General features: G+C 47.7%; 1 protein-coding gene across 1 annotated transcript in view; it reads left to right on the forward strand.

Moving 5' to 3' along the window:
* The window catches only part of sd (TEA domain transcription factor 1 homolog scalloped), a gene marked incomplete in the record, with an annotated part of 145,040 nt that overhangs the window by 54,233 nt on the left and 74,892 nt on the right, over positions 1-15,915 (forward strand). The window contains 1 exon segment of the mRNA XM_086554539.1: positions 827-844. Coding sequence (XP_086410665.1) covers positions 827-844 — 18 coding nt within the window.

Raw genomic sequence — 15,915 nt, forward strand, 5'->3', positions numbered from 1 at the left:
TGTGTAGGGGGGTGGGGGTGGATGGGCTTCATTTTTGTTTATTAATTTTATTTTATTTTTTCTACGGTTGTGCTTTTATGTGTACATTGTGTGTGTGTGTGTGTGTGTGTGTGTGTAGATGTTTTTCTATTTTTCGTGAGGGTATTTTCCGCCCGTCTTTGTATGTATGTGTGGATATATTTTTATGTGTGTTTTTAGTTGTGGGGAATTTATCGCTCGTTCGTGTGTGCGTGTGTGTTTGTGTGTGTGTGTGTGTGTGTGACCTAATGACCATTATTTTTTTGTCTTGTTTGTTCTTTGTCGTCGTTTTTTGTATTTTATATGTATTGATTTTTGTGTCCTTTTCACACTCTATCTCTCTCTTTCCCTGTATCTTTATCGATATATTTTTGTATATTTTATTTTGTTTTTATCTTCCTGTCTTTTGCTTCCTTTTCTCCTCAATTTTCTCCTTTCTTTTCACATATTTCTCTTTTTATTATACTCTCCTTCTGCATTCCCCTTCCTCTCTCCCCTCCTTCTTACCTCACTCCTTCTCCCTGCCCCTCTTCTTATTTATCCTCCCTCTCCCCCCCTCCCCCTCTCCCCCTTTCTTCAAGGCTACTGTGCATGATATGCTTACGCTTGCTTTTATTGTATAAAGCGAATGAGAGAGAGAGAGAGAGAGAGAGAGAGAGAGTAAATGAGAGAGAGAAAGAAATAATAGGCGAGAGAGAGAAAGACTAAACGAGAGAGAGAGAGAGAGAGAAAGAGAAAGAAAGACAGTAGATGAGAAAGAGAGAGAAAGAGAGAGAGAAAAGGAGGCTCATATCGCTTTTCTCTCCAGACAGGAGCAAGCAGTATGGTGAGTAGTGAAACCTACCTACCTACCTACCACAACCCACTTCACCATCACACCATATCGAGTCACCCTTATAAGCCTAAATTTCCCCCTTGTGAGGTAGTGAGTAACGAGATTCAGTTATTTTTGGGTTGTATTTTTTTTATTCTCTCTTTCTTTATTTTATTTTATTGTTGTTGTTCTTTAATAGTGGTGGTATTGGAGTTAGTCATGTTGTTATTGATCTGTTGATTTCATTATGATTATTGTTATTCTTGTTATCTTTGTTGCTTTGATTTTTTATCTTTATTGTTATTATTATTATTATTATTGTTATTGTTATGGTTATTTTTGGTATTATTGTTAGTGTTAGCATGATTATCATTATTATTATTATTATTATCATTATTATCATTATTATTATTATTATTCCCGTTGCTATTATTATTGTTGTTTTGTTATTATTATTAGATTGTGCTTTTGTTATTATTATTATCATTATTATTATTATTATGATTATTTTATCTTTATCATTATTATTATTACTATTATTATTGTTATTATTATTACTATTACTATTACCGTTCTCAGTAATTAGGTAGATTGAGTAATTGATTTAGAAAGAAGAGGAAGAAAGAATAATTGTAATAAAATTAAGCAAGAACAGAAAAGTAAAAGGAAAAAAATATGGAGGAGGAAGAAGGGGAGGAAGAAAAAAAAACGAAGAGGAAGAAATGGAAGAAGAAGGAGAAAAGGAAAGGGAAATATATGGAAAAAAGGAAGAAGAAATAGAAGAACAAGAAGAATAAGAATAAGAGAAATTGAATGTTATGGAAAAAATAGTGATGAGGAGGATGAGGAAGAGATAGGAGAGGGAGAAAAAGAAATAGAATAATAAGAGGAGGGATAGAAAGAGATAGATAGAGAGATGGAGGAAGAGGAATAGATAAAAAGAGGAAGAGGGAAAACATAGAAACGAGAGGAAGAGAGAGAAATTAAAAGAAGCGGTAGAGGAAGAGGAAGAGAAAGAAATAGACAAATATAAATAATAAAAGAGGAAGAGGAAGAGATACGAAAGAGGAAGAGAAAGAGATAGAAAAAAAGAGAAAGGAATTAAAAAAAAAAAGAGGTAGAGGAAGAATAGGTCCATATGTTTTAACGAGAAAAGATTGATAGCGAATTCCAAGAGGCTGATGACGTCGATTCCAAGAAGATAGGCTTAAGAAAGTTCCAGAAACTTTGCTCTTGCTGTTCATTTGTTTTTGGTTATGTCTTTGTTTTTTGTTTTTTGTTTTTGTTTTTGCTTTTGAGAGATGACGTGATGAGATGTAAAGTCATAGAAAAGGGATGGCGAGATATATATATATATATATATATATAGATAGATAGATAGATAGATAGATAGATAGATAGATAGATATATAGTTTTAATCTTTTTAATGGATAGTTTTATTTTTGTTGATATGTTTATTCGCTGACTTTTAATTCTATGATTTATTGTTTATCTATCTTATTAGATTATTTATACAGAGAAGGAAAAAAGGGCTCGATGTTCCTATACCGATATGATGAAGAAGAAAAGACTTATTAAATTATTAAATTATTTATAAAAAGAAGGAAAAAAAAGATCTTGATGTTGATGATTAATAAGAAAAGACTAGATCGTTGAACATGGGACATTTAGGGCGAGTATTCCAATCGCATTGTCCACCGGCGTCTGAGTGCTGACGTCATCAAAGGCGTTTTATCGTGAAAATAAATCTTATCGCGCGAGTAGAGAGCATTTCATAAGATTTTTTTTTTATCGGTTTGGATCGCATTCGGATCGGTGTGAGCGCGATGTTACTATCATGTGTAGTACTTTTTTTGGGGGGTCTTATTCTCTTTTTCTCGATTTTTTTTCTTCCTTATATTTCTCATGATCTTTTTTGATTGTTTGTTTGTTTGTTTGTCTCTCTCTGCTTCTTTCTTTCTCCCTCTCTCTCGCTCTCCTTCTTTCTTTCTCACTCTATCTATCTATCGCTCTGTCTCTCTATCTCTCTCTCTTTCTCTGTCTTTCTTTTCCTTCTTCATTATACTTTTTTATCAGTTTTTATTTTAGTCTTTCTTTCTATTATTTTTTTTCTCCTCCTCCTCCTCCTCCTCCTCCTCCTCCTCCTCCTCCTCCTCCTTTTCCCCTCCGTGCAAGTCTCGTCTTGGATGCGGAGTTTTATCGCCCTTAAAAAAAAGGAAATGAGCATTGCAATGCACGCCTTTCCCTCTCTGCCCCCCCCTCCCCCCCCTCCCCCCTTCAAGGTTGGCATCCCCATCCCCATCGCATTAACCTGTCTGTCTCATCAGTCCAGATGCAGCTTGCATAACCTCGCACAATAATATAACCGTCAGCTGGTTTTTTGCCTCCTACCTGGGTCTCCTACCTCCCCCCCCCCCTCCCCTCCTATCTCCTACATCCTTCTCCCTCTTCCTCCTCCTCCTCCTGTCTCCTCCTTTATACTGCGTCTACTTCTTAAATCTTTCTCCCTCCTCCTCCTCCTCCATCCTCGTCCTCCCACTTCTTTCTTGCCTTCTCCACCTCCATCTCCCCGTTCCTCCTCCTCTCCCTCCTCTTCCCCCTCCTCCTCCTCCTCCTCCTCCTCCTTCTCCTCCTCCACTTCTCCTCGTCCTCCCCCCTCCCCACCTCTTTCCTGCCTCCTCCACCTTCCATCTCCCCATTCCTCCCCCTCCTCCTCCTCCTCCTCCCGCCTGGCCACATGACGCCACTTGTAGCTCCACTTTCAATCCGCGTGTAGGAAATATGTAATTCTTGCAAGTTGCAGCGTCACGTGATGGCGATTGCATGCGTCCGCCCACCTCGGCCGTCGGCAGCTGCGGGAGAGGCAAAGGCTGGATTGACCGCAAGCAGGCAAGCAAGCACTGAGAGGTGGGGGCGCGAGCACCTACCTGCACACCTCCGCTTGTGGCGGTCGGCGGGCCTTTTCTTGCAACTTGCTCTTTTCCCAGTATTTCGTCCTACTGTTTTTCTCCTTCTTCTTCTTCTTCTTTTTCTTCTTCTTCTTCTTCTTCTTCGTCTGCTTTCCCCCTTCTTTTTGTCTGTTGTTTTTCTTCGTCTGGGTGTTCTTTTTTTTTGCGTCTTCTTTTACGGTCTTTTTTTTTGTGTGTGTTCTTCTTTGTCTTGTCGTTCTGATTTAAACTCTTCTCTCTCTCTCTCCCTCTCTCCATCTCTCCTTCCCTCCTTCCCGCCTTCTCTCCTTCCCTTCCTCCCTTCCCTCCTTCCCTCCCTCTTCCTTCCTCCCTCCTTCCCTCCCACCGCCCCTGCCCTCCGCCCTCCTTCCCTCCTTCCCTTTCACCGCCCTCCTTCCCTCCCTCCGCCCTCCACCCTCCTTCCCTCCCTCTCTCCTTCCCTCCTTCCCTCCCACCGCCCTCCGCCCTCCTTCCCTCCTTCCGTTATTCCCTCCACCCTCCGCCCTCCGCTGCGATCGAGGCGAGAGATCCGACGACACAGCGCTATCGTTTTCGAGTCGTGTCTCTGCCTCGACCTGAGCCTGGCTTTAGCATTGCAGCCCCGTGAAACTTCTGTTGAATTGCAACTGAGTGCGACTGGATTTACGTTTTCTTTTGTTGTTTTATGTTTGTTTTTTGTTTTGTTTTTTGTTTGGTTGTTGTAGGTTTAGGATGACTTGAGGATTGGGTTTCTTCTCTCGTTTTATTTTCCTCTCTCTCTCTTTCTCTTTTCTTTATTGTCGTTTTTTTTCGGTCGTCTCGTCTCTCCTTTCCTTCTTACCCTTTTATCTCTTTTCTCTTCTCTCTCCTTCTTCTCCCTCTTTCACCCCTTTTCCCTCCCTCTCCCCTCCCTCTCCACTCCCTCTTTCACCCCTCCCCCTTTTTCCTCTCCCCCTCTCCTTCTCCCCCCCCTCTCCCCTCCCTCTTTCACCCCTCCCCCTCTCCCTCTCCTCTCCCTCTTATCCCTCTCCCTCTCCCCTTCTCCCCTCCCTCTCCCCTCCCTCTTTCTCCCCTCCCCTCTCTCTCTCTCCTCCCTCTTTCACCCCTCCCTCCTTTTCCTCTCCCCCTCCCCCCTCTCTCCCTCTCCCCTCCCTCTTTCATCCCTTCCCCTCTCCCTTCCCCTCGTTACCATGACGTTGCACACCGAGCGAGAACAGCAACATGAACAGCACAATGAACAACAATCAGTGTACTACTTGCAAGCGGGTCGTTGGCGTGTTCCGCTGGGCCTCGTTTACACTGGTGTTGTGAGCCAGGTTGCTGTTAAACGACCCTCGGTCATGCACGCCAGGCGGGAGCTCCTCTGCCTTGATCTTCTCTCTCTCTCTTTCTCTTTCTCTTTTTCTTGTTTTTTCTTCTTTTCATGTCTTTGTGTCTCTGTCTTATACTTTCTCTCTTCTCTCTCTTTTTTTCTCTCTCTCTCTTTTTCTCTCTTTTTTTCTCTCTCTTCTCTTCTCTTCACCTCTCCTCTCTTCTCTCTCTCTCTCTCTCTCTCCCTCTCTCTCTCTCTCTCTCTCTCTCTCTCTCTCTCTCTCTCTCTCTCTCTCTCTCTCTCTCTCTCTCTCTCTCTCTCTCTCTCTCTCTCTCTCTCTCTCTCTCTTCCCCTTCCCCTTCGTATCTTCCCCCTTCTCCTCTCTTCCTCCTTCCTTCCTTTCCTTTATCACTTTCTTCTTTCTCCCCCTCCCCACCCCTCCCCCTTTCGCCGCCACCGCATGCCACACGCTCATACCGTAAATTGCTCTCATTCCTCCATGAGCCACGTCGCCCGCCCGTCTACATTTATCGAGGGGGAGGGGGGAAGGGAGGGGGGCAAGAGGAGGGAGGGAGGGAGGAGGGCAATAGGAAGGGGGGAGGGATACAGGGAGGAGGGAGGAGGGCAAGGCGTAGGAGGGAGGGAGGGAGACGGAGGGCGTCAAGACGTAGGAGAGAAGGAGGAGGAGGAAGGGGTAAGGGGGACAAGAGGGAGGAGTAGGATGTGAGGAAGGGAGGGAGGAAGGGAGCGGATTTGTTTACAGGACGAGGGAAAGGGAGTGGGGGAGAGAAAGAGGGAGAGAGAGAGAGAGAGAAAAGTAGAGACCACACATTAAGATTATTAAGATATTATAACAACAAATGCAAGGAAGGGAGGTGCGTCGGTGCATGCAGTCCGCCAGTCAGTCAGGCCTGTCAAGGTGCAGCAGCTCTTGACCGCGGGGGAGGGTGGGCAGGGTGGGGGAGAGGGAGGGAGAGGGAGGGGCTTTCCAGCTGGCGGGGAAGCCTTATCTCTCTGGCTTCACAAGGAAAGCGGATTCTGGGGTTCCGCGGAAGCCTAGATTAGTCATCTACGCAACTTATACTTTTGAGAAAAAAAGGAAAAAGGAACGAAAAAAAAAACGATAGAAGGTAGGCAAAAGAAAAAGGAAGAAAAGCATTTTGTACATAGACAAACACACACACACACACACACACACACACACACACACACACACACACACACACACACACACACACACACACACACACACACACACACACACACACGCACACACACACACACATACATACATACACACACACACACAAGCGTTAGTAGCGATATGTGTACATTTGGGATAAAGCAGTGAGGGGGGAGTGGGGTGTGTGGTTTGCTTTAGGGGCGGGGAAGGTGGGTGGGGTGGGTGTGGGGGGTGTTGTGGTGGCTTGCCGTGGGCGGTGAGGTGTGTCAGGGGGTCAGGCACGACGGGGACGGAGGGGGGGGGGGTCTTTTGAGGCTGGGGAAGGGGGGGAAGGAGGAGGGGAGGGGGGGATAGAGGTGTGCGTGCGTGTGTCTGCGTCCTTTTATTTCTTTTACGTGTGAGTCTGTGTCTTTGTGTGCGTTCGTATCTATCTGCCTTTGTGTACGTGCATGTCTGTGTCCTCGTGTGCATTTATGTACGTATGTGTTTCTGTCTTTGTGTGTGCGTGTATGTCTGTGTCCTCGTGTGCATTTATGTGCGTATATGTTTCTGTCTTTGTGTGTGTGTGCGTGTACGTCTATATGTCGGCCGGCGTCTGGATATGCGTCCATGTTCGCGTCTGTGTCTGTATAATCGTCCTTGTGTGTGTGTATGCGCGAGCACGTGTTATTTTCAGGCGTGTGCGTGTTAGCTAGCGACATGAGGGCGGCTCGTTGTGAGGTGGTTGTCGCTGTTATGGTTAGATCTATACTTCCTCAAGGTCGCTGGGCGGGTGAGGCGAGGCTGGGCGTGGGTGTAGGTGTAGGTGTAGGCGTGGGTGGGGGTGAGAGAAAGAGGAAGCGGGGGATGGGAGAGGGGATATAAGAAAGAGGGATGAGGTGAGCGAGGGAGAGGGGTGGAGTGAGGGAGAGAGAGAGAGAGAGAGAGAGAGAGAAAGAGAGAGAGAGAGAGAGAGAGAGAGAGAGAGAGAGAGAGAGAGAGAATGAAAGAGAGGATAAGGGAAGAGGGAATAGCGGGGATAAGTAAGAGTTACCACGTGCACCTTTGTTTACGCGACCCCCCCCCCCTTCCTCATGTCTTCGTTCGCGCGCCCTTTAAAACCGCTCGGTGGGAAGGGAATTGGGGGGGAGAGACGGGGGCGGCGAGCAGGTGGGCGGGCGTGCATGACCTCCTCTGCGGGTGTGATAGTCATGCAGGCGTCGTGCCTCGCCTTGGGTCGTCGTGTCCCGAGCCGAGTGGCAGGTGCTTCTCCTCCTTCCTCCCCTTCCTTCTTGTCTCCCTTCTTCTCTTCCTCACTCCCTTTCATTCTTCCTCTTTTCCTCACTCTCTTCCTTCCTCTCTTCCTTCCTCTCTCTCCCTCCCTCCCTCCCTCCCTTCCTTCCTTCATTCCTCCCTTCCTTCATTCATTCCTCTCTCCCTTCATTCATTCCTCCCTTCCTCTCTTCTTCCCTCCCCCTCTTCCCTCCTCCCCTCGTCCTTTCAACGCTAAAGCAAATAATGGTTGTCTTTGCTCGCCTCACGCACGCGGCGGACTCGGAGGCAGGGACATACACGAACTCAAGTAAACTCATTTCTTGTCACCTACTTATGTACTCTTGGTGGGGAGGGGGGGGTATAAGACCTCCCCCTCACTCTCCTTTTTTTCTACACTTTACATTTCCTCCTTCTTGTTCTTCTCCTTCTTTTCTATTTATGTTTCTTCTCTCTCCCCTGCCCTTCTATTCGCCTCTCTCAGCATTTTTCTCTCCCTTCTTTCTTCCTCGCCCTTCTTGCACCTTCCTCTCCTTCTCCTTCTCTTCCCTCCCCTCCTTCTGCCACCTCGCCCCTTCACCGTTCCGTCCCTCCTTTCTCTCTCTCTCTCTCTCTCTCTCTCTCTCCGCCCTCCTCTTCCCCTCTATCTTTCTTCCTTCCTTCTTCTCTCCCTCCCCTCCCTCCCTCCCTCCCTCCATTAAGGCCTCGCGTGAAGCCCCAGCCGCCCACTGGTCAATAGTTTTTCTCTGCCCCCCCTGCCCCCCGCCCCTGCCCCCGCCCCCCGCCGCCCAGAAATGCCCTGAATAACTCAAGAGGTGTGAATGACGACTACCTGTTTGGATCGCTTGGATAATGGGGCTCGCTCTGCCTTCACGGGAGAGACGCTTCCGGGGGGGTGGGGGCGGGGGTGGGGTGGGGGGGGTTAGGGGTAGGGGTTGGGTGTGGGAGTGAGGTTCGTGACATATTGTTTTTTTTCTTCTTTTTTTGTATGGGGATCTTGTTATTTTGTTTTTCTTGTTTGTAATTATTTATCTTTTTTTTTTCTTTTTGTTTCATTCTTTTTTACTTTTTTTCCCTTTTTTCCTTCCTCTTATCCTTTTCTCGGATCCCCCCCCTCCCCCCGCACAATCACTCCCTATTTACACACGCTCTCGATATAATTAGAAGCACCTTACGCCCACGAGTAGAAGAAACCGTAGTAGAAAGCTCAAGCACGCCCACGCCCACGCCCCTCTCGTAATAAGGAACCCACCTGTCATATACCTTTGATATGCTAATTATGTCCACAGGTCCACCTCGAGGCTCCTCCTCCTGGGGTTGCCATGACGACGTGGGTAGTGGGGGAGGAGGAGGGGGGAGGGGGGTGTCGAGTCACCTACAGCTATGACCTTAAAAAAAAGGAATAAAGAATAAAGGAAACTGAAGAGAGGGAGAGAGAAGGAAGCGGAAGATAAGGACTAGATTGTCTTAGATGATGAAGGAATTGTTGACAGGTGGGAGTCCAGGGGCATGGAAGGGTGGTGGTGGGAGGGGGGGGGGTAATAGGGAGAGGGGTAGGGATTGTAAGGACTCTATTCAACGTATGTGTATGCGCGTGTGTTTTCTGTGTTTATGGATGTGTATGTGTGTGTCTATGCTCGTGTGTGCGTATGTGTGTGTGTGTGTGTGTGTGTGTGTGTGTGTGTGTGTGTGTGTGTGTGTGTGTGTGTTTGTGTGTGTGTTGCGTGTGTGTGTGCGTGCGTGTGTGTGTGTGTGTGTGTGTGTGTGTGTGTGTGTGTGTGTGTGTGTGTGCGTGCGTGTGTATGCATCTCCGTATCCGCGCGGAAGGCCCGGCGTGATTGGCATGGCGGAGACAGGCGTCCGATTCGTCGGATTTGATGACTCGGCTTAATTAATAAAAGTGCCGCGTTATCGATTGGCCAGCAGCGACCGCGACGACGACCACGACCGCTTCGATGACTGCGACGACGACGGCGGTTTTGTCATGCGTGGCGGCGACATGACAGTCTTTTCCTTTTTTTTTCTCTCTCTTTTTTTACCAACTTTTTTTTTGTCGAGGAAGAAATAAAAGGAAGGAAATGGTATGTTTGTGGCACTCTATACTGTGGAGGCTTGGAGGGAAAGGGGGGAGGGGGGAGGGGGGTTATGCCTCTATACCCCCAAGCCCTACACACTATTCCGATCATGTTCTTCACGCCTATACAACCCCCATCTACCTTATCCCACACCCTTTCACCTACCCTACGCCTCCACGCCTCCCCTCATACCCTCCCTCCCCATCCCCATCCCTATCTCCATCCCATCCCTATCCCTCGTCAATACCCCTCCTTCTCCCCCCTTCTCATCCTCCCCCTCCCCTCCCCCTTCCCATCCCTTCCTCCTCCCTCGTCAATACCCACTCCCGAGATGCGACAGAAATGGATCCGTAGTCTTTGCCTTGTCGTGGTTATGCCCCCCTCCCCCCTCCTCCCCCTCCCGTGTTTGTTTACGCTGGGAGACGGGATGCCCCTGTGTGTGTGTGTGTGTGTGTGTGTGTGTATGTGTCTGTGTCTGTTGACGGAGTTTCGCTGGCTGTTAGGTCCTGTTAGGTCCTGTGGTAGGATGCTTGTAAATAGTGGGGGAGGGGACGGGGGTAGAGAGGGAGGGAGGATGGGAGGACGAGTTGGGAGGAGAGGAGGGAGTGCGCGGGAGGGGGAGAAGGGGAGGGAGGGAGAGAGAGAAAAGAGAGCTCGTGTTTCTTACTGTGACTCTTTCAAATGGCAGGGCCACCTGTAAGCCGACCTGCACACGCCTCTCTCTCTTGCTCACTCATGCTCTCTCTCTCTCTCTCCTTCTCTCTCCTCTCCCCTGCCTTCCCCCTCTCCCCTCCCCTCCCTTCCCTCCCTTCCTTCCCTTCCTCCCTCCCTCCCCCCTCTCTCTCTTTTTCTTTTTCTTTTTCTCTCTTTCTATTTTTATTTTTATCCTCATTTCTCTTTCGCTGCCTCTCTCCATCTCTATTTCTCCCTGCCCTTCCACCTTTCCCCGCTGTCCCTTCTCCCTCATCACCTGCGTTATTTCTCCCTCACAATCACCTGTAATTGATAGCTCCTTGTTAATTAGCGTCAGTCGAGTTGCAGGCGAGGATTTATGAAAAGCCAAGAATATAAAGCTACCCTCCCCTTGCCCCTTCCCCCCCTACCCCGTTCCCCACGCTCCCCAGCACACACCTCCCCTCCCTTTCCTTCTTCCTCCCCCTCCCCCTCTCCCTCCCCTCACGCACACACCTCATGGGAGTGTATTTGTGGCTTGGTGAGTTTAGTGAGTTTTACGAGCCTAAGCGGAATAGCAGGGGGGGGGGGAGGGTAAGTGGGAGGGAAGGAGGATAGGTGGGAGGGAAAGAGGATAGGTGGGAGAGAAGGGGGAGAGCAATTGAGGGGGAAGGAGGGAGAGAGAAGGAGCTTTGTGTCGCCTAACCTATTATATATCTATCTATCTATATATGTATATATATATATATATATATATATATATATTTATATATATATATATATATATATATATATATATAACTATCATGATTGCTTTATTTTCTGCGAGGTAGGCGGCGTATCTCTTTATCTCATCGTTTTGTTGACTCTTACTTTGCTCGACTGCATATTATTTGCCTCTGTGCATGAAAGAGCTTGGCGCATGACGGTGAAAGCTTTTTCGTTGTTGTAGTGAGCGTGAACGTGGCATTAGGGAGGGAGGGAGGGAGGGAGTGTCTGTGCTTGCGTGGGGGGTGAGGGGGGGTGTTGGGGTTGCATTATCGGTTCAGGATTGGGGAGGAGAGGGAGGGGGGGTGGGTGTTATTGTTGGCATAAAGGTGGACGAGGGAAGTGAAGAGGAGTGGAGGGAGGGAAGGAGGAAGGAAGGGGAGTAGGATAGAAAGGAGGGGAAGAGGCTGGAAGGAGGGAGGGAGGGAAGGAGGGGAAAAGACCAGAAGGTTGTTAACGCGTATTGGCAATGTTACCGAGTGCGCTTAAGGCCTGACAACTAACTGCGTGCGTGCAGTGTTGGCAGCGTCGGGCCTGAGGTTGGCAGCGTACACAGCGCCGCCGACGTCTGAAACAAGAGTGCAGTGTACTTGGACCGTCGGGCGTAGGTGCCAGTTGCCAGATTTCTGCAACTATTTTTAAAAAGCCCCCTTTAACGGCCCCCTGCAAGACCATGGCAGGGAGGATGGGAGGTAGGGATAGGGTGGGGTGGGGTGGGTTTGGGTTTGGGGGGGGGGCGTTATTTAGCCTTCATTTGATGCCGTCCAGCGAGATATCAGCCCGCCCCCCCTCTCTCAACCCCCACCAGCTTCCCTACCCCCCTCCCCATCAGTAGGAGTGTTCCCTCCCCTCTCCTCCTCTTGACGGCACACGACAGATTGGGAGAGAGAGAGAGAGAGAGAGAGAGAGAGAGAGAGAGAGAGAGAGAGAGAGAGAGAGAGAGAGAGAGAGAGAGAGAGAGAGAGAGAGGTGCCCCTTTGGCAGCGAATATATCCAGCGCGAAATTCATTAGCAACAAACATATCACTTATGCATAGTGGCCTTGGATTGGGTTGACTAGGGAGAGGGAGGGGGGGTGATGGGAAGGGAGGGAGAGAGGAGGGAAGGAGGGAGGAGTAAGGGACGAGTTGCATGTTCGTGTATTTATGATTGACGCTTCGTCTCTCTCCCTCTCTCTCTCTCTCTCTCTCTCTCTCTCTCTCTCTCTCTCTCTCTCTCTCTCTCTCTCTCTCTCTCTCTCTCTCTCTCTCTCTCTCTCTCTCTCTCTCTCTCTCTCTCTCTCTCTCTCTCTCTCTCTCTCTCTTTCTCTCTTCCTTTCACTCTCCTTCTCCCTTTCCCTCCCTCTCCCTCGCATTTCTCCTCTCCCTCCTACCTTCTCTCTCACTCTCACTCTCACTCACTTTGTCTGTCAATCCCCTTTCCCTCCTATTCCTTCTTCGTGTCAGAAACAACTGCATATTTCTGGAATGTACAAAATGTCTTCTTCTTTACCATTCCTTTTTCTTATTCTTATTCTTGTTCTTCTATCCATATCGTAGTGTATCGTTGTTTATCGATCGATATGGTGATTGTATTTGCCAGTGTTGTTCAAATACATTTCTTTATCATTTTTATTATCATTTTTCCCCGAACTGATACGAATCGTACGTGGTTATTCTCGAGTATTTGTCGGTGTTTTTTTTTTTTTTTTGCTGTTATTGTTGTTGTTTTATTTTGTTTTTCGATTGTGATATTTATATACACACACCTTTTCAAATCTACCTTCAATGTGCCACTGCCCCCCACCCCCCCGATGTTACATACATCACGCATCCACCCACCTCTTTATATTGTTGGTATTTTTCTCTTTTGTTTGTTTGTTTGTCTCCCGTTTCCATACATACAGTATTTCCCGTACCCCCCTCCCTCCCACCTCCCTCCTCACATACACATCCAACCCCCCTTACAATTGTATTTTATTTATTTATTTATTATCAGTTCTCCCTGACGAAATGTGTTTGTTTGTTTGTTTACATCTTGGTGACGTAACGAAGAAGAGCGAGTGAGACGAGATGTCTGAGTTCCTTGCGTCTCGTTTCGTGGGGAGGAGTAGGAAGAGGAAGAAGAAGAGAAGGAGGAAGAGAAGGAGGAGGAGGAAGAGAAGGAGGAGGAGGAAGAAAAGGTGGAAGGGTGGAGGAGAAGGAGAAGGAGGGGGTTGATGTGTGATTGAGAAGATGGGAGGTGTGGGGAAGGAGGTGAGGGGAGGAGGGAGGGGAAGATGGAAAGAAGAAAACAGGGGGAGGGGGATAAGGGGGAAGGGAAAAGTAGGTAGACCGGGGCAAAGGGGGGAGAGTAGTTGCGGTTTAAGACGAGATTCATGGTTATCTGGCTGGGTTTAGGGCCTTAGCGCGGTGCCGTTGATCCCTTGTTATTCAGCGGCGACTGCTGCATTATAGTATAAACGCTCCGTGCACGCACGCACGCACGCACGCACGCGGACAGGCAAGCACGAAGATAGGCATGACAGGTTCGCACGTACGTCTGCATGCATGCGCGTTTCTCTCTCTCCTCTCTCTCTCTCTCTCTCTCTCTCTCTCTCTCTCTCTCTCTCTCTCTCTCTCTCTCTCTCTCTCTCTCAGTCTCTCTATCTCTTTCATACAAATATGTACATGCATTCGCACACCCAGTTGCATATTACCCCTCCGCCTCCCCTCCCCCCTCTCCCCCGCCTCCCCCCCTCTCCTCTCCTGTCCTCTCCTCACACTTAACCTATGCAACTCTTCTCTCATGACTCCACATGTCATGAATTCTTTGTGTGGTGAAGCGGTGGCACGGCCGGAGGGGGGTAGGGGTAGGGGGGGGGGCGCTACTGTGCTCCCCCCCTTCCCCTCTCCCTCTCTTACGCCTTTTCTGGTGTGTTTTTTCCTTTCGCTTTTTATCTTGCTGTTATTCTCTTTGTTTTGTTTTGTTTTTACTTCTCCTTTCTTTATTTACTTTGCTTTTGCTCTTTTTCCCAAATTTTTATTTTCAAGCGAAAGAGAGAGAGAGAGAGAGAGAGAGAGAGAGAGAGAGAGAGAGAGAGAGAGAGAGAGAGAGAGAGAACGAGAATAGAAGAATAAAGTGAGAAATAGAAAATGATGTGATTATTGCCTTCTGTTCCTCCGAGAGTGTTTATGTCATGGATTCATTTGCGTCACGTACGGTTTATTAACGGAGGGGAATGAGGCTGTGGATGGTGGTGGATGTGGTGGATGATGGTGATTGTTGTGGATGAAGGTGGATGAGAATGAATATTGGAGGATTATTCTTGTTGTCCTTTTTTTATTTGTTCGTCATTGAGATGTGTGTGTGTGTGTATAATATTTATATATATACATATTGCTGTATCATTAGAGAGAAAGAAGGGGTGTTGACAAAGTTTATTGTTTACATTTGTTTTCATTCTATTTTTTTACCGTAAGACTTTTTTTTCTATTTTTTCCTTTCTTTCTCTCCTATTGCCTTTCTTTCTATGCATTACTTATTTTTTTCTGTCACTGTCTCTCTAGTCTTCCATTCATCCTTTTTTGTTTGTTTTGTTGTTTCCTTCTCTCGTGCTTCGGGCTGTTGCGTTGGAGTCGTTGTGGTCTCTCGTTCCCTGCTCGTCTAGCGGAACCTCTTGAAGGTTTGTTTACATCGGGAGAAGAAGCCACGTGCGTTTTTTGATTCTCTCTCTCTCTCTCTCTCTTTCTCTCTCTCTCTCTCTCTCTCTCTCTCTCTCTCTCTCTCTCTCTCTCTCTCTCTCTCTCTCTCTCTCTCTCTCTCTCTCTCTCTCTCTCTCTCTCTCTCTCTCTCTCTTTGTCTATCTGTTGTTATTTGTTTGTTTTTCGTTTTTTTTGTTTATTCTGGTTCCCATTTTTAATTCTCTCTCTATCTGTCTATCTATCTATCTATCTATCTATCTCTCTTTCTTTCTTTCTCTCTTGTCTCTCCCTTTGGTTCCTATGCTATTTCCCTCTCATTTCCACTATTTTCACCTCTTACTCTTTCCCTTCCACCTCCCCTCCATCCCTCTATCCCTCTCTTCCCTCCCTACCCACCTCTCTATCTCTCCCTTGTCCCAATCTTTCACGTCTCTCTCCCTCTCTCTCTTTCACATCCCCTTCCCCAACCCCCTTCCCCACCCCCTCCCCCTCCTCTTCTCCCCTAGTTTTCCCTCTGCCCTCTCCCCTCTCCCCTCTCCCCTCTCCCCTCCCCCCCAACGGCGTAGATCTCTCCTCCCCTCAGCCATATATCCTCGAGAGGGGAATCTCCCTATAAGGACTGCGGTGATGTACGGGCGCGACAAGGGGATCCAACACCGTAAAATTATAGATAACGTGGCAGCAGAAAGGGTATAACTCTCTCTATTGGAACGAGTGTATAGAGAGAGAGAGAGAGAGTGAGAGAGACAGAGACAGACACAAGCGCGGGGGGCGAGGGCGTGTTGTTACGCAACGGTTATGTGGTGTCTATGCTCTCGTGTGCTGTTTATTGTGGTAGTTGAATGCTAGAGGCCTGAGCTATGAGGGGAGGGGAGAGGGGAAGGGGGAGGGGAGGTAGGGAAGAGGGAGGTATGAGGGGAGGGAAAGGGGGAGGGGGAGGGGAGGGAGGGAAGAGGTAGTGGACTGGAGGGAGTTTTTTGGGGGAAATATATTTGTTTATGTTTTTTTTTCTTTTCTTTTCTGTTCATTTTATACTTGATTTCTATTCATTGATGTTTGGAAGTCTTTTGTATTTCGTTATTGTTGTTTTTTTAGACTATTAGTAGGCTTTTTTTTAGTCCCGTATGTCGCCATGAACGATCAAACTACATTAACAACAACAACAATAACTGCAACATCATCATCATCATCAACATCAACAACAACCAATCGTACACATACCCCCTCCCCCC

The sequence above is a fragment of the Penaeus japonicus genome, unplaced genomic scaffold (assembly GCF_977035675.1).
Source record: "Penaeus japonicus unplaced genomic scaffold, GWHDUDI00000001_assembly GWHDUDI00000029, whole genome shotgun sequence".
In the NCBI taxonomy this organism is placed as follows: Eukaryota; Metazoa; Arthropoda; class Malacostraca; order Decapoda; family Penaeidae; genus Penaeus; species Penaeus japonicus.